Source organism: Lemur catta, chromosome 21, assembly GCF_020740605.2.
Source record: "Lemur catta isolate mLemCat1 chromosome 21, mLemCat1.pri, whole genome shotgun sequence".
In the NCBI taxonomy this organism is placed as follows: Eukaryota; Metazoa; Chordata; class Mammalia; order Primates; family Lemuridae; genus Lemur; species Lemur catta.
In genome coordinates this window covers 28,190,271-28,217,659 of record NC_059148.1, presented here as the reverse complement: position 1 = coordinate 28,217,659, position 27,389 = coordinate 28,190,271, and the positions used below count along the sequence as shown (strand labels likewise).

General features: G+C 54.1%; 1 protein-coding gene across 1 annotated transcript in view; it reads right to left on the bottom strand.

Moving 5' to 3' along the window:
• DNAH10 (dynein axonemal heavy chain 10) overlaps window positions 1-27,389 on the bottom strand; it is a 101,249-nt gene that overhangs the window by 16,218 nt on the left and 57,642 nt on the right. Inside the window, exons 46-62 of the mRNA XM_045534988.1 lie at window positions 25,610-25,762; window positions 24,383-24,643; window positions 22,988-23,160; window positions 21,885-21,978; window positions 21,414-21,581; window positions 20,689-20,877; window positions 18,621-18,792; window positions 16,357-16,560; window positions 15,644-15,724; window positions 12,821-13,018; window positions 12,140-12,301; window positions 9,416-9,590; window positions 4,424-4,605; window positions 3,225-3,361; window positions 2,108-2,325; window positions 831-1,052; window positions 453-600 (exon numbers count right to left, since the gene is read on the bottom strand). Coding sequence (XP_045390944.1) covers window positions 453-600; window positions 831-1,052; window positions 2,108-2,325; window positions 3,225-3,361; window positions 4,424-4,605; window positions 9,416-9,590; window positions 12,140-12,301; window positions 12,821-13,018; window positions 15,644-15,724; window positions 16,357-16,560; window positions 18,621-18,792; window positions 20,689-20,877; window positions 21,414-21,581; window positions 21,885-21,978; window positions 22,988-23,160; window positions 24,383-24,643; window positions 25,610-25,762 — 2,937 coding nt within the window. The remainder of the gene's footprint in view (window positions 1-452; window positions 601-830; window positions 1,053-2,107; window positions 2,326-3,224; window positions 3,362-4,423; window positions 4,606-9,415; window positions 9,591-12,139; window positions 12,302-12,820; window positions 13,019-15,643; window positions 15,725-16,356; window positions 16,561-18,620; window positions 18,793-20,688; window positions 20,878-21,413; window positions 21,582-21,884; window positions 21,979-22,987; window positions 23,161-24,382; window positions 24,644-25,609; window positions 25,763-27,389) is intronic.

Sequence of the window (27,389 nt, the reverse complement as noted above, 5' to 3'; positions counted from 1 at the left end):
GAGGAGGGGCGGGCAGCACTGCGGGTCGGGCGGTGGCACTTGAGCTCCGCCTCGCTGGAGCCTTGGGGCCGTGCCGGGGGTGGGGGCGGGGGCGGGGGTTGTGCCGGGGGGTGGGGGTTGTGCCGGGGGTGGGGGCCGTGCCGGGGGCGGGGGCGTGCCGGGGGTGGGGGCTGTGCCGGGGGCGGGGCCGTGCCGGGGGCGGGGCCGTGCCGGGGGCGGGGCTGTGCCGGGGGTGGGGGCTGCGCCGGGGCGGGGGCCGTGCTGGGGCGGGACTGTGCCGGGGGGTGGGGGTTGTGCCGGGGGGTGGGGGTTGTGCCGGGGGCGGGGCCGTGCCGGGGGGGGGGGGCGGGGCCGTGCCGGGGGGGGGGGGGGACAGGGCCGTGCGGGGGGGGGGCAGGGCCGTGCCGGGGGCGGGGGCCGGGAGGCGGGGGCCGAGGGCGCGGGGCACCCACCCGCAGGTTGTTCTTCTCTTCCTTCCTCTTTATCCAGTTGAGCGCCTGCTGCTGGGGGTCGATGCAGAGGGGGAAGCGGCTGGCGCGGGTGGTGAGGATGCCGTTCTGAATCGACAGCTCGTCGGGGGGCAGCCCCTGGGAGCCCCACCTGCAAGGGACCGCCACAGGGACGTTCATTTTTCTCGCCAAGTTGTGAACCAAGGGCTACAGGTGGTGGGACTGGCCTTCCAGAACAATCTACCAATCTGCCCAGGCTGTCCAACCCTCCTCAGACTCCGGGGAGGGGAGCCGGGCCGGGTCTGTCGCCCACCCTGCCGCTCTGCGCAGCCGGGCCCCCCGGGTGACCCCCCAGCCCGCCGGCTCGGAGGCGCCACACACCGGCTGATCTCCACGTCGTCCGTGAGCAGGCTTTCCAGCCGGAAGGGCTGGCTCAGCGGGATGTCCCGCTCCAGGATGTCGCTCTGCCAGATCTCCTTGACCATCTCGTTGCGGAACTCCCAGGTGAAGGCGCCCTGGTAGCTGAGGAAGGCGGCGCACAGCAGGCAGTCCCCCAGCAGCTTGACGCGCCGGTGCAGCAGCTCGTCCAGGTCGTGCAGCCACCTGGCGGGCGCGGGAGAGGGAGGCTGCCGTGAGCAGTCGCCGTGTGGCCACCAGCAAAAGGAACGTTCTAGAAGGACCAGCTGGACAGCTTGCTAACATTTTTTGAGCTCTTCTTCCCTTGTAGAGAACAGAGAGCGCCACCTCGTTTGGCGGTTTCCCACCCCGGTGCTCCCAGGGTCTTGAAAGATTTTATTCAACTCCAGGGCTCAGCAGAACCCAGCATCTAGCAGGGGCCTCAGCAATGTCGGTGGGACTGAGGTTGTTTCTTAAGCAGTAATCACGTTGTTTCCAAACACTTAATCAGAGACGTATAAATGGCCCAGCAGAGCCAACAAGCTCGGCCCCACCTGACCGAATTCTGCCCAAGATAAAAGGAAGCGCTTGTTTCCTTTGGCCTCGTCTGGTAAATGTCCAAAGTCCTTTAGGTTCTAGAAATATTGAAAATTGTTTGTTTCCCACAGGCAAACAGTATTTTCCAGTGTTTTCTTTCTTTTTTTAATAGAAGGATGTGGCTGAATCCAGTGTTTTTGTGCCACGTTTACAGATGCCAGATTTGAGACTATTGTCACACCCAGTGGAAAAGCTTCCGCCAAAGGGTCTTGCCCTCGAGTATCGGACAGCCCCACCCACTGAAGCCTGAAGCCCAGGACTGGACACGCCACTAGGGCCCTCAGACGGCATCTCCGCAGAGACACACGTGGGCTCCGCCGCCAGACCCCTCCAGAATGGACTCAGGGGCAAAGGTCACCAAGATGGAAACATTCCCAGACCCAGGGCAGACGGCCAAATGCTGCTGGTTTCTCCCTGTCTCACTGCTACGCTTACTGCCTCCTTAGCCCCGAGAGGTCACTCAGCAGATAGCACTCGGTACCTAGTGAAAAAGGAGTCTACACAACGGCCATCGGCCACTGTAAACGTGGCAATAAGAAAATAAGAACTTGCCACGTGGTTTCCAATAAAAACACAATGGGGAATAAAGAATCGGCATGGCAAGGAACTCCGGTGGTGACGCGCGTTTACAAGCCACAGGGGGTGGCCCCGAGAGCCGAGCTGACCTGACGTTTTCCGAGCCCAGGCCCGAGATGAGCTTGTCTGCGGCGATCAGCCGCCTCTCCATGATCTCGGCCTCCTCCTGCAGCTTTTGCTTCTCCAGGATGGCCGCCTCGTACTTGGCCCCCAGGGCCTCCAGTTCCCTCTGGATGGCCGCCAGCTCGTTCTGGATCCGCGCCAGTTCCCGCTTCGTCAGGTAGAAGTTCCGCTCCAGCCTGGCTACCTAAGTGAAGACAGTTGGCAGACGGATGGGGACAAGGGCCATGTGGGGCAGGGGTCTCACGGCAGAACGTACGTCCACACCGGTGGCGTCTGTGCTGTCTGGGGTCACCGTGGGCTACACTGAGGCTTGCGGCCTCTTAGTTTCCTCTTCCAGTTTGTGACAAAAGCCCTGCACCCAAGGCAGCAGGTGTCTGCTTCTCATGTGTACTGAGGCCATAGTAAGGTGACTCTGTGGCTGTAAGTGAAAAACTCAAAGGAGCACATTGAAGATGATACCGGTCCTACTCTGTGTCTTAAGTTTTCTTAGACTCGGGTTCCAAGTGTTCTGAGTTATAAAATTCCGAGTTATAAGACAATGTCAAGTAGGACTCAAAATGATCAAATCAGCCTTATTCTCTCTGTATTCTGTCTCTATGTGTTACTTTGACCCAGCTGTTCTCGACTGGGGCCAGTTTTGCCTCCCAGGGGACACTTGGCAATGTCTGAAGACATTTCTGGGTGTCACAACTTGGCGTAAGGAGGGGGCTCCTGGCATCTAGTGGGGCGAGCCCAGGGAAGCTGCCACATCCCCTGGGACCCCCCCCCCGGCCGGCCCCCCCAGTGCCGACAGTGCTGTGGTTGGGAAACTCGGCTCTGACCCCAGAGCAACTGTGACACCTTTCACCCGACACTGTCACACATGAGTGAAAATCTTTCCGACCTCGGCTCTGTCCATCCACTTCCCACCTACGTCAGAGTTGTGTTTCAGGGTTGCCATTTACTGGGAGGCGGGGAGAAATTGTTTACGCTCTGTAAAGCCAGAGCCTTGCCAGGATTTTTTCAGCAAAGCTGTGAACACGTTAATTCTGACTCCAGATCGGTCTCTTGGCAGTGGGGTGTTGTGTCAGGGATGGGCGATACCTTCTCTCGTTTGGGCTTGATCTCTCTGAAGACGTCACAGTAGCCCATCACAGCCTCCACGAACTTCAGCATTCCCAGCCCGGCCTTGCTCACAGCTTCCATTTCTTCGATGGTGGTGTTGAGAGTCTTCAGGAGGCCTGAAGTCAAAAGCACAATCGTTTCTATGAGCGACAAAGCTTCAACTTGGGAAAATAAAATAGAAATAAACTGTCTATGGGCAAAGTAAGCGGAACAAGTTCCTGATTCCTCAGTGACGCCAGGAGCAGAATCCGGGCGGTGCTCCCGGGACCACAGCGTGGGCCGACCCACAGTGAGAGAGACGTGAATAAGGGACAGCCTGGGACGCCCAGAAGACCTGGGGACCCAGGGCATGATGGGGACTCCCAACTGGGCACCAGGGTAGCTCAGCACAGGCAGCTAACTGGGATCTGTCGACCATTACGGGTCACCCGTCACCTCCGCCTGTGCCCTCACCCCGGGAGTCATGTCACGTGAATGGAAACCCAAACAGTCGATATGCAGAGACAGGGAGTGCCTTGGGTTTTTGCGGTTGTTGTTTGTGTTTAATTTACTTTTGTTTTTAAGGGGCTGAAAAAGAGCATTTGATAATCAGGCTCTACACAAACCAGCAAACCCAGTATGAACTTGTGCTGCTGTTTGCAAAGGACAATGTCATTCCTCCTGGCTAAACACTGGCTCCAAGGGGACTCGGGGTCTCTCACCAAAGACGGAGGGGCTGGCTGTGGGCCATGTGGGCCTCTCCCCCCTGCCCAGGCCCAGGGACCTACAGAAGACTCTATACTGACGAGAGGGGCAAGGGGAGAAGTCAAGGTTAGACCGCCTCTCTGCACCACTGTGTGCGTCGGACGAGCTGCACAGAAGACAGGCTGGGCTGGGTCCCAGTGAGAAGCTCCTGTTTCCTGACCGGGAGAACTAGACCCAGCATGAACCTGGCATCCAGTGGCATCTGCTGCTACTGCCCATCCCCAGCCTTTCTCCCTGTTTTGCGTCATGGGCGCCATCTTCCTCTGGGGACAGTCAGTCTCCCATTCCCATCTGCAGGGCCTCGGTGGTACTATTTGACCCCAGGGGAGGGCCTGCCTGTGACAAGTCCCCTCCTTGCCCTCCACCCCTGTCCCAGAGACCAAGACGCCAAATTGAGATCAAGCCTGGCTGTTCCCGCATTTGACCACACTCACCTTTGATATTCTTAACCTGGCTCTGGGAAATGGCATCGAAATCGATCTCCATCAGAGACCTCAGGAAATTTGGGTCAGACATCATGCCTTTGGCGGTTTTCCAGTTGAGCTCTTTGTACCCCTTTATGATGAGGATGCACTCGCAGACCGTCTGCACCTGCTTCGGGGGCTTAGCAAACGACCTGGCGAGGGACAGAAGCACACACGGTGGCCCCGGGTGCAGTGGGAGCCGGCCTGAGAGAGCTCCAGGAACGACGGTTCACCTGGAAGTCGTTCGCTGGAGGTGGCACCTCATGGTAACAAACGGAGCCAGATCCCAGCACAGACTGGGTTTCCGGGTGGGAGCTGCCCCCTGAGGACAGGGACAGGTCCTGGAACCCAGCTGGGCCCCAGAGTCATGGGGGGTTCATTACAATACAAACCCAGGCTGCCCCCAGGCCGGGGCGGAGCCTGAGAATCTGTGTGTTAATTACACCCTGGGGTGACTCCTCAGACTGGAAATGGTGGCTGCTGTCATTGTCATCATCTTTTCCCATTTATGAGAAACAGGACTCTGTGTGCTTGGATGACAGCCTGGGAGGTCTGAGGTCCCCGCATCTAGGGCTCTTTCCAGGCTGTGTTGCCCCAAATTTGTTTCCTTTGGCTTTGACGAGATAAGCCCGTCACTCTGCTTCTCCAACACCCCAATGTCCTCGACCCTCCAGAGAACCAGGACCCCAGGAGAAACCTGAGACAGCCTTGGTGCAAAGTCCCGAGAAGGAACCGGGCCACCTCCCAGAGAGGGTGCCCGCTAGCTCCCGCGGCCGGGCCCCGCCAACGAAAGCAGCGGAGACAGAAGCAGGAGAACGATGCAGGAAAGACAAAGCAAAAAAGGAAAGGAGGGAAAGACGGCGAGCGGAGCAGGAGACAGAGGCCCCTGGAGTGCACAGATGCAGCGTAGGGAGACAGGCTGGAGCCCAGGCCCTCATGCCCTGCTCCAGGAGGCAGCTGGGGAACCAGAGAAGGAAGGAGGGACAGAGAGGGACAGAGGGAGACAGAGGCACAGAGTAAGACAGAGAGAGACTGAGACAGAAGGGAAGAGACACCCGAGCAGACAGCAGTCTGGAACCTTCTGCAGGGGCACCCCCACCCGCCCCTCCTGGCCCCAGATCCCCCCACTCCCTTGCGGATGGGAGCGGGAGAGGGAACCACACAGCATAAGGACAAGCCAGGGCAGCTGCCAGCAGGGAGGACGCCCAGACTTCAGCATAAAGCTGGGTGATTAAAGTAATGGCCCTGAGTCACCGGGGAAAGGTTCAATTATGCGGCGTTGACGAAAACTGCGATGCTGTCAGCCGGCTTTAAAAGGTTCCCTTCAGGGTTGATGAAAGCCAGGCCCGGCCACTGCTCTCTGAGTAATCAGGGGCAGAAAGAATCAGTGAGATACTTTCAGATCCAAGACAGAAAGAGCCCCCGGCCTGAGTGGTAGGGCCCTGCGCCCTTGGGCAAGTCAGGAACCAGCCAGGGGTCTCAGTTTTCCCATCTGTAACGTGGAGACACAGAACCAGAACCTTCGAGCTCCAAAATCCCATGCGTCTATAAAAGAGAAGTTCTCTGCGGTCAGCTTATAGGCCGTGCCCTGGGACCTCGTTTATCCAGAGACCATCCCGGTCCCCAATGCTGGATAACGGAGGCGTTGGAGAGACCGAGGTTGCCAGTCAGAGGAACAGAGATGTCCCGTTTCATCGGATTCCTTTCTTCTATCACAAAATAAACTCAGGGATGAGAAGGGGGGATGATATATTGCCCTCCCTGGAAGAAAACAATCATCACAAACCCCACCCCCGCCGGCTGCTGCTCCACGCCAGACACCCCAACTGTCCCTGCTGTTCCCTCAAGCCACCCCCTGTGGCCGGCAGGGCCATGACCGGGGCAGGTCCCACTGTCAGAGCAGCCAGGACCTTTCCTTCCCGACCTCCTGCGTCAGTTCACCGCGCTCGGGATTCCCGAAAACAGACTGTCGGCTTCGTGCGGCCGCGGCGCCGCCTGCCGGGCTCCCCGCCAGGAAGCCCAGGGACGGCGGAATGAATGAAAGGACGAAAAGTGGAACAGGAAGCCAGTGACAAAGGGAGCCTTTTATGCTTCCATGGCGGAGAAACATCCACTTCTAATCTTCACTGCTCCTCGTCTGCCTTAACGTTTAACGATGTCTACAAAGGGGGCTGAGCATTAAAGAAAGGAAGTGCTTTTTAAAGGAATTAATGGATTATGAAATTGCCAAGCGGTAAGTGCTGGCCCATTGTACTTAACATCCAGTGACCTGAAGAAAGCCAGACTGTTGTCATCTGGGAACAACCAAATGGGACCCGAACTCACAGGGAACCCTGGGAAAGAAATCCCCAGGAGATAAAAGATTTCAGCCATGAAGGTACAGAAAGAAACCACAGGGAAATTATCTTAACAGCCTTGCAGTGGTGAGGCCTAACTACGACACAATGTCTAAAAGCAACAAAATACAATATTGCCCAAATCTGCCACAGAAAAATAAACACGCCAAACACACACACACACACAAACCTCACCAACAAAGTCCAGCCGCCACTGACAAAAGCTGGGCCAATATTTGCGACTCGCGCGATGGGTAAAAAGCTAATCTCCCCGTTATGTAAAAAGGCTCTGGAGATGGATAAGAAGAAACAAAAAGCAACAGTAACAACCCAACAGGTAAACGGAAAAAGCACAGAACAGTTCACAGAAAAGGAAATACACGCGACTTTCACACACATTTTTCCATGTGTGGAAAAAGGGCCAGCCTCACTTATAATAAGAGAAATGCAAATTGAAACGGCACAAACACGGCTCCGACGAGCAAAATCCAAGCGCTCGATGGCGCCCTTTGTTGGTGAGGTCCTGAAAAGGCAGGTGCTGCGCACTTGGGGGTGAGAACGTAAATCAGCTCCGTCCCCACCGGGGCTCTGGCCGCAGCTGTGCACGTCACTAATGCACACAGCCCTGGACCCAGCAACCCACCTCCGGACATGTGTCCCGCAGGCAGCCCTGCCCAAGTGCACAGTGAAATACGGTCAGGTTTCATCTTTGCCACGGCGTTTGTAAAGGCAAGAGACTGGAGACAACGAGCTACGGGTCCCTCAGCAGCGGATGGTTAAATAAATCACGGCACAGCCATAGGACGGGATGTGATGGGGCTATTTTAAAATAGCAGGGAAGTTCATCATAGATCGACATGCAAAAGATCTTCAAAATGTATCACTAAGCAGAAAAGATGCGAAAAACGCATAGTGTGTTGCCATTTCTATGTAAAAGGAAGGAACAAGGGATTGACAGGTATCCCTCCCTCTCCAAACCTCGGAATCCAAAGTCAGGACCCGAAGAGACCCTCGTATACCTGGCTGCCTTGGTCATGCACAAAAACCCTCTGGATGGACACCTGGGAGGTGAGTGGCCGTGGTGACCTGCTGCACAGCAGGGAGTGAGCAAAGCCCAGGGAGGACCCAGTGGGGGTGGGGAGGCTTTGCCGGGTGCACTTCTGTGATGTTGGAACCACTTTGGCTTTCTCGGGGAGAGCCGGACACCTGTCCATAACGTCTGTCTCACTGCAGGGGACACATGTCAAGCTCTTCAAGTGATCCCATGGAACCCCCTCCCCCACACCCTTCCCTTCTTGGCTCAATGGGGGACTCACAAACCCCTCTCTTCAAATAAATCTCTTTTGACTCCCTGCTCTCAACAATGTTTTTATGCTGCTGACCTGGGAGCAGTACCGAAAATCACGGAACTCGTAATTGGGTATTTCCCTCGAAACCGTGTATGTTGACGGTCCGTGCCGCCACTCTGCTAGGCGTGCGTTTAGACCTTGTCCTGCCGACTCAGTCTAAACTGCCACCACGTGGTACTGAATCTGCCCATCCTTGAACCTTTGTTGGTCCCACACTTGGCAAAACACTACACTGAAACGACTGCTTGCTGACGACAGCAGCATCTCCAGGTGACCTGCCAAGAGTGACTCAGGTCCCCTGTCCTGGAAGGAGCTGAATTCTGTGTTCAATTTCGCATTTGTTTCACTAACAAGAAAACAAAGGCACGGCCTTCAACAAGGCGCGTTGCTCAGCACACACGGAAACGAGGAGAAGCGTGGAGAATGAGCACCATTCCACCGGGAGCCGTGGCAGAAAATCAACTACTGGCCCGGAAACGGGAGTGTCCCCAGCAGTGAGACCTGTCTATGGGGCCACAGGGATGAACCCCGTCTGGAAATGAGCACATGATGCGTGATGGGAGAGGGCACAGGCTCCCCCCGGGAAATCTGCACTGGACCAGGGCGGGCAGGCGGGCGGGCAAGGCTGGCGCGGGGACAGTGGTCCCTCCTGGGGCTTCACTCACGTCCCCAAATTTACCATCGAAATCCAGTAGCAGTGCCCTGGGGAGACCAGTCCGCAGGGAGAAAGCTCACCCGCCCACCCCACACCAGGCCACTCTCCCCGAGAGCAGACGAACCCTCTGGCTGTAGGGGACAGAGTCACTTTACAGATCGATCTGCAAAATGCTGGGGCCACAGTAACGACCCACTCTTCCACCCCGTGAGAGCTCATTTGGCTAAAACGGATCACGGCATCGCCCACCCGGCCACGGCGCATGGTGCACCTTCGCTGCACTATTTCCAGCAGGGCTTGGCCCCGTGTCGAGCACCCTGCCACGGGTTAGAGCAGACACTTGTTTCTGTGAAAGGGACCGATTTACAGCACTGATTCCTTCTCCGGAAGCCCCGTGCTGGAGGCTCTTTCTGTGAGTCCACGTGGGTTCGAGATCACCAGCCCTGCTCCCTACTGGCTGGGGTGGGGGTCTGGGGGGACAGCCACCGGGGCCCTGGGCCTCCCTGTCCTCATCTGTAAATGACGGCAATGACAGTGCCCCGTGGAGAGTGCTTAGCACGCAGCGGGAGCCCTTCCCAACCCCAGGTGCTGGCCAGGGCAGGCTGGGAGACTGCACGCTCACCTGATCTCCGTCACATCCGACTTGTCCAGCTTCTGCAGCTCCAGCTTGGCGGCCTCCAGGATGGGCATGACCTCGGCGAGGGCCATCTCGGCCTCGGCCTTCTCCACGGCGATGACCTTGTTCTGCTCCTCTATCTCCACGGCCTTCTCTTCCGCGAGCTTCTTCTTTTCCTCCGCTGCAGGGGGAGAGGGAGGTCAGCAAAGCCACTGCGTGCGGGGAGGGTGCACTTGGCCCTGGGCCAAGGCCGCGTGTGGTCCTCAGGTCTGTCTGCACCGGGGGTCTCGGGAGCCTGGCCAACGTGCCGTCCCCGGGCTCTCCTGGAGGGGCAGGAACCCTCACTGCGTCCCAGCCTCGGACCCCAGGCAGCCACTCCGACTCCAACCTGAAATCCAGTGACTGGGGTCCTTAGAAGACGGCCACGTGAAGACACACGGGGAAGAAGGTCATGTGACGATGAAGACAGAGATCGGAGTGACGCACTGATCACTCTGTGGCACAAGCCACGGAAGGCCAAGTACTGCCAGCAACCACCAGACACCGGAAGAGGCAAGAAAGGGTTCTCCCAGGCCCTGCCGATACTGGATTTCAGACTTGTGGCCTCCAGAACTCAGAGATAAATCTTTGTTGTTTTAAGCCACCGAGCTTGTGGTACTTTGTTATGATGGCTGCAGGACACTAACACAGTAGGCAGCCCACACACGCACCCCTGGGCTGCCGCGCTGGTAGGATGCCAGCCGCGTGCTGGGGGCTCCCGCATTCTCAGCATGGACAGGGCCTGCGGCCCGAGACGAAGCCCAAACAGAAGACACCAGAGCCACGGAAGGGAAGGACAGATTCCCACTGACACATCCGAGCCCCTAGATGCAGCTGTGCCTGAAGCCAGCACACCTGCAAATCAATGCATTTCCACTTTGGCTTATGTCACTTTAGCTCAGTTTCCAACATCTATAACCGAAATAGTCCTGATAGGGACAGGCAGCCTGAAGCAGAGATCCCAGATGAGGCTACCTTCAAAATTCCAAGTGGGAGCAAAGTGACCCTGGACAAGCATGATGGCATTAGGGAAGGGAAAACAGCCACAGATGGGAAAGCCACTAAACATAGGGGTGGCAAACAGGTCACCTGCCATCCAAACTCTAGCCTGGGCACAGGGGGAGAGGGTCTCTTGGTCATGAGGCAGTGGCTGCATCCCATTCAGTCCCCCCCGCTCCCTGCTGTGGCACCTGACACAGAGCTGCCGTCCAGTCGGTATCTGGACAGATGAGTACGTGAAGTAACAGCGTCCTGCTAGACACTCCCAGTTGCATTTTACATCCGAGGCGTGCGGACTCGGCAAGGGTCTCTGCATACTCATGTAAACCCACACAGGGGCACTTGGGAAGACAGAGTTTCTGAAGGATCAAAGCAAAGTGGAGCTGTGTGGGAAGGAGGCATCAGATCAGAGTTCTGGAAGAGGAAACACGGATAGGAGGACAGGGAGGAGGGTAGTCTTTGAGCAAAGCAAAGGGAGAAAAAGAATAAGTTGCTGCAGGAGTCACGTGGGCATGAAGGAATGCTGTGAGCAGGGGACAGGGCATCCTGAGAAATGAGCTGGGCCAGGTGACACAGAGGGACTGTCGGGGACCCTTCTCGGACTCACTGAGCATTCAGCATTAAAACAGGCAGCAGGAGTTGCCGTGAGTGACAGGGAAGGGATCCCTATCGGGTAAGTTGCTTCGGTTGCAAGCAACAGAAACCAACAACAGTGAGGTTAAGAGAATGAGAATCTGTGTAAGGGAGAGAGCAGCTCAGAGAGGGCGAAGATGCTGAAAGACATAAACGGGGCAGCCCCAGGGATCTGGGCTTGGACGCCCGATGCACAGTCGTCTCTTCACGGCACTGACATGGGATGAACGAACACAAGTTATCTTCGGTCTCACGTTGGCCGATGCGAAATGTGCAGTCCAGGAGAACCATCTGATTGGTTGCCAGGGTGGAAATAAGTCCCTCCGGACAGGGGACTTGGGGAGAGGCAGTCTGCCAAGGTCAAGTTGGGGCACTGTCACCAGAGTGGTGGAAAGTGGATGCTTGGTACAGTGACAGCGGGAGGATTGAACTGAGATCACACTTAGAAGGAACACGCGTGTGGACTGGAAGGAGAAGGAGGGCAGGCAGGTCAGGTGGCTTCTGCACCTGGGAGTTGGCCACACAGGGCGCAAATCAGGATTCTGATGATGTAAAATACTGGCAGGAGATAGGAGCCCAAAGACCTCGAGAGAAGGGGAGAGGCCAGGGAGCTGTCTCGTGTGAGCCCTGTGACAGGCAGACTCCCAGGAGTGGGACAGCCCAGGCAAGCACAGCTGCTCGGCCAGGGAGACCAAGTGCAGGCGCCCTGGAGAGAACCTTGAAACAGCTTCAGGGAGAACGAAGACAGCCCCACAGAGGACGCTACGGCTTCAGTCATCTCAACCCCAAGCACTTCGCTCACTAGCTCCTTGACGGTCAAGAAACTGACTTTCCCACACACCATCGAATCCTCAAGCTACATGCTCAGGGCCCTACGGGTGGCAGAGTCTCGGTGCCTATGAAGGGGGACAGGACTGGCTAGACGGGAGCTCAGAAAGAAACAGGAATCTAAGTGTCGGGATGCCACGCTCAGCGCCACCAAGTGACTTCTCAAGGACGTCCCCGGTGGAACCCTGTCCTGTTCGGGAGCGGGCCCGCCCCTCGCTGCCCCCTGCTTGCCTATGGTCGTGTTGGTGGCAATCTCCTCCAGCAGGGCCTCGCAGGCGGCGGACTTCCCCGCCAGCACGATCTTCTGCTCGGCCAGCTTCTGGTTCAGCTCGTCCAGCTGAACGGTGGCCTCCTTCAGCTTGTCCAGGCCGCCCTCCAGACGCTTGCACTGGGCTGAGGAGAGAGCACCCGGGTTCAAGGCTGCTGCTGTGCTGAACACACCTGGGCGAGCCAGCACTCACCAGGATCCAGCTTGGGCTCACCAAAAAAAAAATTCCTTTTTATGAGACGTCACGCATCCTTCAGCGCCGCCACTGCCATTCTGGGACGGCGCTGGGCACCATGAATACGTGTCGGAAAACAGCCCGTCCCTTGGCCAGCAGCCGGCGCTAGAGCATTTTTTTTTTTAAAGCCCTTTAACAGAGCACGTTGCATTGATGCTCTAATGAGACGGAAACGTCAAGCGACAAGGCGTACGGCCCAACACGAGATCAAACTAAGAGCGCGCCAGGGCCCTGCCCGCACAGAAGAATTACTCCAAAATGCAAAATCCAAAATGTGCTTTGCTTGGCCTCAATCCTGAAGGTGCCTCATCTTGCTAAGAAACATCTACATCAAGAAAAGATCCAGTGCTCGAACCCTCACTCTTAAGTGACAATGACCTCTGCTAACCGTCCCACCCCCAAGTCTTACCTATGTTATACTGAGTTTTCTCATCCAACAGTTTGGAGTAGGTATTAATAAAATCAAGGTAGTTCTTGGGAGTCACGTAGTTGCTGCGTCTCAGTTTCTGCAGAAACTCTTTGCTGAACTGGCCCACGGACTCGTGCACCAGAACAATGTGCTCCACCAGGGCTTCCGTCTTGTCCAGCGGGATCATGGGGTTATTGCCTGACGAAGAAGGGAGGGAAAAGGCGCCTCTTAAAGAAAGGAAAACAGCAGCTCCTCAAGAAGTTAAATACAGACTTAGCTCATGGCCCAACAATCCCACTCCTAGGTGTGTGCCTGAAGAACCGAAAGCAGGGACTCGGATTCCTGTACACCAGTGCTCACAGCGGCCTGTTCACAGCGGCCAAAAGGCAGAAGCAACCCAAGCGTCCATAAAACAGATGAAGGGACAAACAAAAAAAATGTGGTCCATCCATACAACAGACTGTTATTCACCCATAAAAAGGACCCAGGCACTGATTACGCCACAACACGGATGAACCTCGAAACCAGGACGCTAAGTGAGAAGCCAGACATAGGACAGATGGCGTGTGACTCCACTTCTATGAATATCTAGAATAGGCAATTCCCAAAGACAGAAAGTAGCTTAGAGGTTACCAGGGGCTGGAGGGACTGGGGGTGGGGAGTGATTGTTAAATGGGGACAGAGTTCAGAGTTTCGTTTCGGGATGATGAAACATTTTGGAAATAGACAGTGGTGGTGGTTGCACAACGTTAGGAATGAATTAATGCCACGTGGATGCTTAAAACTGATTAACATGGGAAATTTTGTTGCATATAGTTTACAACAATGAAAAATGACTTTAAAATTTTTTTTTTTTTTTTTTTTTTTTTTTTTTTTTTTGAGACAGAGTCTCACTTTGTTGCCTGGGCTAGAGTGAATGCCGTGGCGTCAGCCTAGCTCACAGCAACCTCAAACTCCTGGACTCAAGCGATCCTCCTGCCTCAGCCTCCCAAGTAGCTGGGACTACAGGCATGAGCCACCATGCCCGGCTAATTTTTTCTATATATTTTTAGTTGTCCAGATAATTTATTTCTATTTTTAGTAGAGACGGAGTCTCGCTCAGGCTGGTCTCGAACTCCTGAGCTCAAGCGATCCACCCACCTTGGCCTCCCAAAGGGCTAGGATTACAGGTGAGCCACCGCGCCCGGCCGACTTTAAAATTTTTAATAAAGAAAGAAAGGAAAAGAGCAGCTATCACTTATTGGCGACTTTTCTAGACCACAGCTGTGACCCGTGCTGTGGCAATTCCTCTGCTGACACAGGAAGCCGATCCTCCTTCCCACTGCCGGGAAGCTGCGTCTTCCCTAAAGGCTCAGACACGGTGGCAGAAGGGGATGGGATCTCAGGGGAGATCAGCACATCCCACCCCTGCCCGGGCAAGCCCACCCCTTCACTGCCGGGTCCTCAGCGCCCGCTCGTACCGGGCGAGACTTGGGCCTTCCCACAGATCTGCTGAAAGAATGAACGATTGCTCCGGTGCCAGGATTACATCTCTGGGGTCATCTGACAGTTAAATATATTCACCTCAGAGCACAGTATGTCTCAGATTAAAGTGAAGGAAGGAAAGTGATCAAAAGTGCTGATTCACCCACATTCTGCAGAGCTGATCTTGAGTTATACCAGGGTCGGCAAACCACAGCCCGAGGGCCAGTTTTACAGCGTGCATGAAAAACTCGGCCTCGCAAATGTCCACACCTTTGGGCACAGTCATCCCAATTCCAAGGAATACATTCTAAGGAAAAAACCCTAAGCAAAGTCCAAGCAGCGTTATGTACAACACTGAAAGCAAACCCGAGTGCTAGCCCTGGAAGCGGCTCACACCCCCATGAGAACCAGGGCACGTCTCTATCAGTGTTGGCAAACGGGGAACCCAAGGACAAAGCCTGCCCACAACCTTTCTTTGTAAATAAAGTTTTATCGGAACACGGCCACAGCCATTCGTGTACATATCGTCTGTGACTGCTTTCACGGTGCAGCGGCAGACTGAGTAGTTCCAACAGAGCTGCAAATATTAACATGTGCCATCTGGAACTCTACAGAAAAGCTTCCACCCCCTGAGTTATGCAATCAGAAAAGAGTCATTCTCTTAGCCCCCTTTGCCAAAAAACTATTATAAGTTATGACTTCTGCTTGTATAGACGGCCTATTTACTTATTTATTTATTGAATACATATTTACAAGTCACCCAGTGTCATTTGGCATAAATTTGGTCAAGTTAGGTCCAAAGAAAAAGATTTTTTCTAGAAGATCAAAGGACGTGCTTTCTTATTCAAAGATTTAAATAAATATCCAAGGCCTTAGGTGTTGGAAACTTTTGAGAGAAGTTCAGCGCTGGTTGATAATGTTTACCGAGAGGTCCGTGGGGCATGCTTGGGCTACCAGCACACTTTTTCTTCAAAAAGCCAACTAGTAAGAGTTGCAATTATTCAGCTTTGCAGTTGTAGCATTAAAGCAGCCATAGGCAGTATGTTAATTAATGAGGGAGTCCGTGTACTGATAAAACTTTGTTTACCAAAACAAGCGGTGGGCCAATTTGGCAGCAGGTCCTGGTTTGGCAACTCATGCTTTAGATGATACCTAATCAATTTTTATCCTAAATTGTCCTTGTAGGTCTCCTGAAATCCCTTTGGACTAAAACACAGTATAGACCGAAAATAAAGAGCCATCTGTCACCACAGGGGTTTCCAGTGAAGGAATTTCCTGGACCCAATTCAAAGACAGAAAAGCGATAATAAATCGCTTTGTTATACCAACAATGTAGTCCCCATGATAGCTGTACCTTACCTAGAAATGACTTAGCCACCGCATGCAGGGCTTGGGGAGGCCAGGGCATGAACCAGTCAATACCAGTGTTGTTTACCAGACCTTGAAAAGACAAGAGACGAAACAGATGCTCACTCTGCAGCCCTGCGATGGGCTCAGGAACTCGATACCATCTTTGGCAGCCCACAGATTGGCGAATGAGCTGGACGCGTCCAAGTCTCATTCATCAGAAGCCGTTTCTAGACCTTGGCACTATTGGCATTTGGGGCCGGACAGTCCCCTGTTGCAGGGGCCGGCTGTGCGTGGCAGGGTGTCTAGCAGCATCCCGGCCTCTACCCACTAGATGCCAGCAGTGTCCCTCAACCCCTCCCTGCCTTGTAACCACCAAAAACATCTCCAGGCACTGCCAGATGCCCCTGTGGGAGGCAAAATCCCACTCCTATTAGGAACCTCTGTCTCAGGGCAGGTACTGGCGGAACTTTCCAGGATGGAGGGAGCAGAGAGCCACCCTCCACCTGCTGTGGGCCCGGCGCCTAGCAGCGTGGGCAGGACATCACCTAGGCCTGAGCCCTGCAGCAGCTGTGAGCCTCGCCCCACCGTGTGGGGCCCACGTTTCAGCCCGAGGCTCGTCTCCTGCTCTACTCTCCAGGGGAACCTTGAGAGGTGGGGGGACCCCCGGCGCACACGCCCTGCCGTGGCAGGGAAACCGGTCTGCTGGCTCCGCTCGAGGGCACCTGGGAAATTTCTGCACCGGGTCCTCAGGGTGTCCCCGACGGGCGACATGCCCAGGACGATGTGCAGGTTGTTTGCACTTTTGTTCACGAAGAACTGCCACACGGACTCCTTGGCCGGCCCCACGCCTGCCTTCACAGCCTCTTGTCCGATCTGACTGAGGATGGACTCCTTCTCCTCTTCAGCGAAAAGCGCAGGTACGATCCCTAGAAAACAAAGACACGTGGGTGGTTTTCTTGTGTCTCGAGGTCGTTACCTCTCTAGGCACTGAGCAAAATAGCGGAAGCACGAGGTCACGGAGCTGCTGCTGCGGAGAAGGGCTGGGGCCTGACCCTGTGACCCGAGGCTCCCTCACTGCCCACGTGTAAAGCCCCTTGACCCTCAAGCTCCTCATCTGTAAAATGGGCACAATAAACACCCCCTGCTTACCTGGGAGGTTACTGAGAGCATCGAATGGTTCAGACAATGGAGGCATTTTACGCTGACCTCCTGCCTTACCACTGGGCACCTGGGATTTTGGCACACACCAGGTAGAAGTGCCAGCTTAAGCCAGTACATTTGGGCTAATTTGTTACAGCAGCCACGGGAACTAACACACCATCTGTCAGATGTCAGCTAAAGAGCCTCTTTCCAATGACACCTCCCTGTCCAAACTGAGATGGGTCCTGCCTGAATCCTCTCTCGGCACCTGTTCTTTTCATTCATAGCGCCTCTCGCGATTTGTGGTTGCTGCGTATTTCTGTGTTTTTGTCAATCAGCCCACACACATCCTGGACTCTCAGCTTCAAGGAGGGCAGAGGTCATGACCGTCTTATTCCCCACCCAATCCAGCATCTGGAATAAAGGCTGTGGAATCAATCCAAGTGGCTGACGTGGTCCCCAGCCTCAAAATGCTAACGGCCCAAGGAAACAGACATGACTTAAAACTCAGTGATTGAAACACAGCAAATACAGACTTTACAATGTGTGCCTTCCATTGTATTTAAATTTTGCATCAAAAGAAAAACACGATAAACAAAAATTGGATCTAGACAGTGACAGGCAGGCGGAAGCACTGAGGGGAGAGCGTGCCGATGTTACGGTCGACCTTGGACTGCATCGAAGAACAAGGCGCGTGGAGAGAGGGAAGGAGAGCCGTGCGCACGCGTGATCCAGCAAGCGCAGTAACGCGGGCATGGTGGCGTCTACACGCATGCACACAGGTGTTCGTGTGACATCCTTTCAGCCTCACCGTTGTCTGCGACTGTCTGTAACAGACTCACTGACTAACACAGCAATACGGTAAGGAACACAGGTCCCGAAACGAACAAGCGCTAAACGTAACCGGTCCCTGGGAAAGAAAAGAGGTCCCCGAACCTTCACGGGCCACCAGGCAGACAGGACTGTGACACGGCAAAGTGGTTATGAGCACAGCTATGATGCTCAAGGTCCCAGGTTCCAGTCCCTCCTCGGTGCCCTTGGACACGTTGGGTGTTATCACTAGCAGTTTCTTCAGCTGCCATAATTAACTACCACAAACTGAGTAGCTTAAAATGATACAGAAGTTTGTTCTCTGCCAGTTCTGGAGGCCAGAGGCCTGAGACCAAGGTGCGGGGCATCCGCCAAAGGCCGCAGGGGAGGACCGATCCCTCCTCGCCTTGTCCGGCTCCCGGTGGCTCCAGACATCCCTTGGCTCGTGGAAATCGCTGCCTTCGTCTTTGTGTGGCCTCATCCTCTGTCTCAAATCTCCCTCTCCCTCTTCTTACGAGAACAGCTGTCATTGGGTTTAGGACCCACCCTAAATCCAGGATGTCATTTCAAGATCCTTAATGACATCTGCAAAGACCCTTTTTCTCAATGACGTCCGTTCACAGGTTCCAGGAGGACCAGAGTGTGTCTTTCTAAGGAACCACAGCTCAGCCCTCCATGGCAGCCTCTGTGCCTCAGTTTCCTGGGCTGTGAAGCGAGGGTGGTAACGGTGCCTTCATTATCACACTAAGCGACGCACCGTAACTGCTCAGAAGGGCCCGCGGCCCGGGCAGCGGCACAGCGAGCACCAGCCACGCTGTGACTGTGCCGTTGCCACACGCACGGAGGAGATGCTCAGCACGGGAGGGCCCCAGGGCGCTCTGTCGTGTGTACAGCGAGGTGATGAGCCCTCTCCCACGGGCTGCCACGAGGGAGGAGCGGGGACACGCCTGCGCAGGATAGAGCCCTGTCTGCAGGTGGTACGTGCTGGGACAAGGACCTCCCCCTTCAGAGCTGAGTGGCGCCAGCCCGGCCGTACCTGAGGTCAGCATGTTGTTGATGAGCTCCAGGAAGCTCTCCTCGGCCACGTGGGCATCCGTGAACAGGAAGATCATCGTTTTGTTCTCGATCCCAAGTTTCAGATAAAGGTTCTTCAGGTCATCCCGGAAATTGTTCTCCGCATAGCCTCGGCTCAGCATGATCTCAAATACCTGCCGACACAGAGCACAGCGTCACCAAGCCACAGAGCACAACATCATGGCCACCTGCGGGCCTCCTCCCCTGCTGGCTGCATGCAGAGGGCACGGGGCCGTCCACACGGAGTACGTGGGTCTGGGAGGGCCTCCCTGTCACGAAGACGAGGCCCTCGGACCACCGAGAGGGACGGAAGGCAAGACGGGGGAGGTGGGAAGGAAGCAGCCAGGGGTGAGCCTGGAAGGAGAGGAAGAACACACACGCCTCAAAGTATGCTCAGCCACGTGCTGGCGTTGACATGAAATTGGATGAATTGTGGGAAGATGTGTAAAGAAATTCAGTGAGAAGCCATTCTAACTTCTTAAACTAGAAAATCCTATTTACACACAAAACAGATCTGAGTGTAAATAAGAACACACCTTTTCTGTTCAAGCATTTACTTTAGCTCAGAGGCAGAAGGGAACACCTCCACTGCGACAGGCAACCGTCATATTCTAGTAACTGAGATCTCTCTGTTCCCGCCCCAACCCTACGTACTCGCACACGCAGCCTCGCACCGGCCGGGAGACTCCAGGGTCCAGCTCTGTCCGCCGGCCCCCTCCAGCGGCTCCGGCACCCCTCTGCGCGAAAGCCTGCTCCCAGCCCACCAGCCCCCCGCCTCCCGGGGCCCAGCCACCCCGTGTGCCCTCATCCTCCTCCCAGCCTCTGTCCCTTGACACCCTCTCTGCTGGTCCTCCTCAAGGTGACATGTTGGGAAAATGCCTCAGATTTACACACATATTACCAAAGTTATATATACAACTTCTTCAAGATTCAGTCTCAACGCACGGTGCCAGCCCCCGGCTTGACAGGCCCCTGCGGGCGAGTCCCTTGTGGAAACCGCAGGAGGCATCCGTGCCGTTCTAACAATGGTCTGGAGAGACAGGACCCCGCAGACCCTGCTGCTCCGGCGGGTCCGCAAATGGCTCAACACGGAGCTGCCAGATGACCCGGCAACTTCATTCCCAGGAGCGCGCCCAGAGCAGTGAACACACGACACAGCCCTGGGAAGCGTTATGCCAAATGAAAGGCACTGAACACGAAATACCTCATATTATACGATTCTATTCATGTGAAAGTCTAGAACAGGCTGGTCTACAGAGACGGAAAGTAGGTTAGCGGTTGCTGCTTAGGGCCGATGAGGGTGCAGGGATGGGGAGAAAGGCACAGGGTTTCTTTTTGAACTGATGAAAATGTTCTAAACTAGACTGTGGTGATGGTTGTACATACCAGTGAATATACCAAAACGCACCAATTTGTACACTTTAAATGCATGAATTATATGGTCTTGAATTGTATCTCAAGTTATTTAAAAAAAAAAATTCTAGGCTCGACCCCGAACCGTGCCAGCCATGCGGATTCTGCAGCCAGCAACCTGCTGGCCTCATATAACGGCCCGCCAAGGTTTGGGCCAAGCCCTCCCCCCCCCAACGTAAGCACACACCACAGCTCACAGGCCTGGCTTGTGCTCGATTTTTGAGCTCGATTTGACATATCCTCCGTTCCAAAAACAATACAATACAGACGGTCCAACTTACCATGGTTCAACTTATGATTTTTCAACTTTACGGTGGGTTCGTTGGGGTACTAAATGCATTTTTGTCTTGCTATATTTTTGACTTACGATGGTTTATCAGGATGTGGCCGCATCACAAGCCAATGAGCATCTGTAGTTAGATGCTTTCGATATTCAGTAGAAATAATATCAAGCCAAAAACAAGAAACAAACAAACAAAAAAAACCCCCAAAACCCACCTCTATACTCTGTGAAAACACCATGGAATGACTTGCTGTCAACTGTTCAGTGGTTACGTGAACTACTGATGGCAGAAACCGGCACGCTACGCTTTTTCTCGGAGGGGCGGCGGACCCACCTCGCAGCCGGCTGTGAAGGCGGCCAGCCGCGCCAGGGACTGCTTCCCCGAGCCCCCGACACCCACCAGCAGGGCGTGGCCGCGGTCCATCCGGATGATGCGGTGTGTGCGGGTCAAGTGCTCCAGAGCATCGTCAAAGAGAACCAAGTTCATCTTGACGTTGCTTTCATTATACTCTTCCAGAATTTCCTGAATTAAAAAAAAAAAAAATTTAAAAGATCCCTGGATTGAAGGGGCGGACTCCCTGCTTCTATCCAGGAGAGATTAAGAATGGAGGAGAGAGTTTTCCGAGCATCCGCAGTCGTTGAAATAATCAGATCTTTGGGGTTCGCAGGACTCATCCGGCTTTCACAATCCAGATTTCGACCTGCTGGGCTCTGACTGGCCAGCAGCAAGCTGATGGGGGTCACGAGGCTCATCTTGTGCATTTAAATGAAAATGAATGTTAGGGAGCAGAGGAGCAGTCCCCAAACCTAGCTGTGCACCCAGGGACCCTCCGAGGACCCGATGAAGCCAATCTCAGGGGACAGGCCCAGGAGTCTGTTTGACAAACGCCTCGCCGGGGGCCTTCCCGTGTACCGCTGGGCGTGGGGACCCCTAGGTCAGACACAAGCCCACATCTGACACCCCGAGAAAAAGCCATGGCCGTTGCCTCCCGGGCACCCACGCCATGCTGGGCTCCCCCGCTCGGCCCTGCCCCTGGGAGGAGCGAGTCTCGCCCACACCTGGAACAGGGCCTTGGCCGCCTCGTAGTCCTGGATGTCTTCGTACACACGTAGCTCCTCCTCGTGCAGAGCCATCCGGAAGTCTCCGAACAGTATGGGATCCCTCATCACTGTCTCCAAGTGGTCGTGAAAATGTTCCGTAACCAAGCTTCTTATGTGCTCTTGTACCTTAAGACACAAGCCCACTTAAGGACCCAAACTCGACAATAGCACACTCACTAGAACTTACCAGGAAAAGAATATACGCTACTATTACCCAAAATAATTTGCATTTGATTTTTTTCCCAATTGCTACAAGGTAATTAATAATCAACCCACCCTCCTTTACCTCTCAACTTTTATTGTTAGTGTCTAGTTTTCTGCAATTAATGTTCTATATAAAAAAAGTTGTTTTTATGCTCGTTCGTTTTACTCAGCGGAGAACCCTGTGGTCAGAGTTGCCTGTTTGCTGGTCCCCGTCACTGTACTGACCAGGTGCTTGTCTGTTTCATTGATCAGCCGGTCGTGGAAGACTCTCAGGCACTCGTTCCTCCAGACCCTCACCATCTGGGCCACCGTCTGGAACCTGCAGGACGGAAGGGGCAAAGTCAGCCGCGACGTCCCCTGCAGCAGATGCTCACACAGGGCGCAGGGAAGGACCCGCATTCCTAGAGTCCTTTTCCCCCTAGCGTCACATTAATGGAACGTAAGCAGAGCCCGACAGATACTAATGAATTAAATGTAAAGACCACAACGTCATCACCCGTAACTTGTCCTACCGCGGGGGGTAGGCATATATCTGTATGTGGCGTAAATGACGTAAAGTAAGTACCTAACATCGCCCCACTTGCTGGAATATGTGAATTCAAAATCAGCATCAGGGCCACTGGCAGCTCCTTATTCTAAGAGCCAACTCCATTTGGCCCCAGTTCCAGAACTTTCCCTGTTTTCTGGCAAAGAGCCATCACACCCCAGCCAAAACACCTGCGGCTGGCCCTGCTCGAGTGCTACTCCAGACAGCTTCGAGGGCAGCCCCGAGCAAGGCTGGGTCCACGGAAAGCCCTTAACTCATTTTCCAATATTTCGTCGATTTGTAACATGAACCCACATGATTGCATTCTGCTTGCAAATCTGCATAAAGTAGACATTCACGTGAAGACGTAAGTCGAGTTTTAATGGGAAATTTTCTACACCCGGACTTAAATCCTTTCTGTTCTCCACTTACTTCTCCTAAAGACACACGCCACCACGTAGCAACTGGGAACAATTCGGTTGCGTGAAAAGCTCCAGGCAGGAAAACCCCAACTGCAGAACTGACGAGAGGTCAGCAAGGCAGTCCCCCGGGGGTCAGATGCACCTGTCCCCACATCAGCATTTCCGCTTCTCTTGGTCCCACCTGTCCGCCCCCCCAAGGGCTTACAGAGCATTGGGCCTTAGCCAAGCATGTGTCTATTTTCTTAGTTAACATAAGCAAAAACATCGGGTAACTAAGATGCACAGATTCATCGAAATCATCGGTAAGTTCTCTGTCTTAAAAGCATAAAAGTCATCGTCCTACCGACGGCAACTGTTTTGGTAAGAGAAACCAAACTCACCTCTCTGGGTTAGTGAGGACAAGACCGTTAAAAACCCGGGAGAGATCCCGAAGGTTGAAGATGTAATGGAACTTGGAAGGAGTGGGAGGCAGATCCTGAACGGTATTTCTGTAAAGTGCTAACGTGCAGAATGTCACCTTGTCACTCACAGCCACGATGCTCTCGTGAAATGTCTAAAAAATTAAAAGCCCATCAATAGGTGAATGGATGGATGTACAACAGCATATTATTTGGCCATAAAAAGGAATGAAGCACTGATAGGTGTTACAAGGTAGATGAACCTTGGAAACATCCTGCTAAGTGGACCAGACACAGAGGAGCACATGTAGGGAGACTCCCCTTTATACGAAAACACAGAATGGGCGAAGCCAGAGAGACAAAGGTAGGTCAGTGGTTGCCGGGGATGAGGGGGGGATGGGAGTAACCGCTGTTGACAACGGGCTTCGTTCTGGGGTGACGCCATGTTCTGGAATCAGTTAGTGGTGATGGCTGCACAACATTTTGAATGGACCAAATGCCCCCGAATTGTATGCTTTATACAATGGTTAAGTGAATTTTACCATTTTTTAATGGAAATTTAAAAATTAAGAGGCCAGAGAAGCTCATCATCTGATCTTTTATCTCTAGTCTAGATTTTCTCACTAGCTGACCAGGCAACGTGACGTGAAGCCAACACCCAAGCCAGCCCTGTCCGAGCCGTGTTTGCCTGGCGCAGACCTCACCGTTCCGAAAGCGAAAGCCCTCAGCCAGCGCGAGAGCAGGCGCTCACACCTGGCCCCTCTGTGCCTCTGCCTCACCTACGTGGTCCCCGGAGCCGCTGGGCGTGCGGACTCTGCTTCGGTAGGAAGTGTCAGGACCAGGTCACTGTGTAAATGAACGGGCTCCATTTGGGGGACCCACGTGAGTCGGAATGATCACAGCAGTAACAGTGTCCAGTGAGTATCTGCTCCGTGCTAGACACTGTAATGCACAGTTTTCTCCTCTCGCTCTCCCCAAGCCCAGCGAGGTGGGTGCCAGTGTCATCCCCGGCTCCAGGTGAGAATGGGGGTCGGGAGAGCTCGAGGAGCAGAACTGGGCTTGACTCAGAACCCCAGGTCCCCGGTTGGCTCACTGCTGTAACTCAGCGTGACATACGTCACTCAGGGCCACATCATGACTGCCATGGGCCCCTTCCCCCGTAAAAACACAGTAAAATTATATTTTATAACTGCATTGGTATAAAGATAGTTTTTTTCTTCTGATTTTGAAAGAAGTTAAAACATTTGCAATGGCCCTTGGAAGTGTCGTGGTCCCTTGGCATTGTCCCTGCTGTGCCTGAGGGCTGCGTCGGCCCCGCACACATTTCTACCCCACGCGAGGTCTTCCGGTTTAGACTTCTGATTACAATCAAGTTACCGAGGTGTGGCCTTTCAGGATGGAGGAGTAAATTAGATGCAAAGACTCCTCTGAAGGGAAGAGCACATTGAAGACGCTGAACAGCGAAATAAATCTCGGGTCGACCTCGTTGCGACCTCCGCCGGCTTTGCCCATGGCAGCGATGAAGCCGAGGTCGCGGATGCTCTTGCAGTTCAGCTCCTTCCCGCGGTCGTACAAGTAGCCCTTCTCCAGCAGCAGCTTCAGCAAGGCAATCGGCTGCTGGGTGCCGTACTCGTCCACCTCGATTTGTTTAGAGAAAAGAGAACAGTAGCATCGTAAGGCAGAACCCAGAGGCCTCCCCTGACCACCTAGACTAAAGCTCATCTCTCCTGCTGCTCCCGGAGCACCTGGTGTTAGTTTCACAGGGCTTCTCAGATTTTGCTATTATATATTCCTTTGTGGTTACATTTTTAAGTCTGTCTCCCTCAGTAGACTATAAGCTTCATGAGGGCAGGGAATACATAGGTTTTGCACATGCGTAGCACCAGCGCATAGGAGATGCTCTATAAATACGTTAATTAGACAGGTGGATGGACAGGTGGATGGACAGATGGATGGATGGACGGACAATTGAATGGATGGATGGATGGGTAGATAGATAGATGGAAGGACAGATGAACAGACGGATGGGTAGCTGGATAAACAGCTGGGTGGGTAGATGGAAAACAGAGGATGGATCAGCAGAACAGATGGATCCCAGCTTTGCACACAGCCCTTCTGGAAGATAGACTTTCAGGAAAAAATGGTTCTGTGAAATGATATAAATTTAAATTCCTGTATGCTAAGTGCAAAACTCTGTACTTCTCAGGCTCTCGCGCCAGAAACACACTCACCAAACAGCTAAAATTTTCCTCCCTTGGTAAAGCCAGAGGAATTCTTGGGAAGCGTCTGCCCTGGTGCTTCCAATGATATGAGGCCAAGAACAGGATTATTCTCTAAAGGAGAGCTCGTGTGGAAACCACCTACTCAAACTCATGCTGAACAGGGTGCAAAGGCGCCTACCAGCTGCTTTCCTCCTCTAGGAAACTAAGGGACACAGTCAGTGAGGGATAGGTCCCTCTGTGTATGAGCATCCCAGGAACATGCTGCCTGGCGGGCCTCCCACAGCCGTGCAGAGTTGAAGGGCGGTTCTCACACTCGCCCGCCTCCCAACACAAACACAAGCACCGTCTCGCCCCCTCCCTCCCACCTCTGAGCTCACAGCACCTTGGGCATGTTCATGTCGTCCATGAACACGAGCAGGCGCTTCCCCATGGGCGGCCCGTAAGTGTCCTTGGTTCGCTTTTCCACATTTGCCTCTAGATTTCTCTGGATATCCATGGACGTGGTGCGGGAGGAGAAATTGACCATTAACACAATCTGAAGCGGAAAGAGATGATTTGAAAAGTCGGCTTTTTCTGCGGGGTGTCAGCAGTAAATGTTTGAGCAGAAGCTACCACCTCTATTCTGCAAAGTCACTGGTCTCTGGACTAACCTTTGCATAACCCAGCATGGCTCTGTGCCCCATTATTTTTTAAGTGCTAAAGCAAGAATTCCTCTTCCCTGTGGCAGATTCTATGAGCCAATAACAAGCTGCTGCATGTGGGCCTTGGGGACAAGGTGGCTTTGCAGAAAGTGGACTAGGGGGTCTTGGCTCTGCACAGTTCTAGTTAAGTGACCTCCAAAGTCATTTCACCTTCCAGAGCCTCATTTTTCTCATCTGTAATGTGACTGTAATGACATCGGTTTGCACTTCTTTGTGGGGTGATTGTATCCTATGAGATGCAACACACAATGGCATTTGCAACATAACAAGACTCAAATTTAAACTACTAGCGTGCCGGCTGCATCTTCATAAATAGGTCAAAGACAGCATGAACACCCAGGAGTTGCTGGAGGGAAAGGGGAGGGAAGCCCCCCGGACTCTCATGCACGTGTCCTTGGACCCCTCCCCGTGCTGGGGGTGGTAAGAGCTCCCGGATCAGTGGTTCTCACCCTTCATCACGTACCAGCTGCACCTGGAGGGCTTGTGCCACACGGTGCCCGGCCCATCCCCCAGAATTGCCGCTGCAGTGGGTCTGGGGTATTTTAAACAAGGTATCAGTGATGTCGATGCTGCTGGTCTGGGGCACACGCTTTGAGAACCGCTGTCTCCTGTAGCACCCTCCAGCCAGGGCATCCACGTGCAGGTGCACATAAGCTGGACATGTTGCAAATGAATGTGCATCTGGTTAAAGCCAGCGTGTCAGATGCACCTCGCTGGGCCAGCGAGCACCAGCCGCAGAGTCCCGGGGACAGGGAGGGAGCTGGGAAGAAGTCTCCCGAACGTGGCTTTCCTGTGCCCAACTCCACAAACCCGCAGGTCCCCCAACTGTAAATGTCCCTTCTGTGCCAGCCACACAGACATCCTTAAAGCTAAATCCCCCATGTCTCCGTGTGTCGGTACATGCGTGGGAGAGGAAGAGGCACAAACCCAAGCGAGAGAACTGGGGGGAAGCGGAGGGAAAGGCTTCTCCCTGCTGAGGTCCCAGCAGGCCAGAACAGAATTGGAAGCTTAAACACTGAACAGGCACTAACACACAGAGAACCGAGGCCTCGCAGATTTGAGGCAGGCATCTGAGAGCCGGAGCTCCCGGAAATCACGGCAAGCCCCTTGGAGGAGCGGGAGTCTTCACTCGGTTATAAACATAAGTAAAGACGCCGTGCAGCCAGGCAGTTGGGGGGTGGGCAGGAGCAGGCCCACCTAGGGCGGTCCAGGGTACAGAGGAGGCACCTGCTTCCCTGCTGCCTCGGTACTCCCTGCCACAGCCACACTCCCATGTTCCCTGTTGTCATTGTGACACTTGTTCCCACTGCCCAAGAATCCTTCCAGAGCAGACTTGACAGGCTTGCTCACCATCGCTTGTCCTGTGCACCCCGCAAGCCCTGCGCCTGGCACACGTCAGACCCACCCGCCCCCACCATGTTGGACAAAGTGCTGGAGGAAGCAGAGGAAAAACCTGAACAG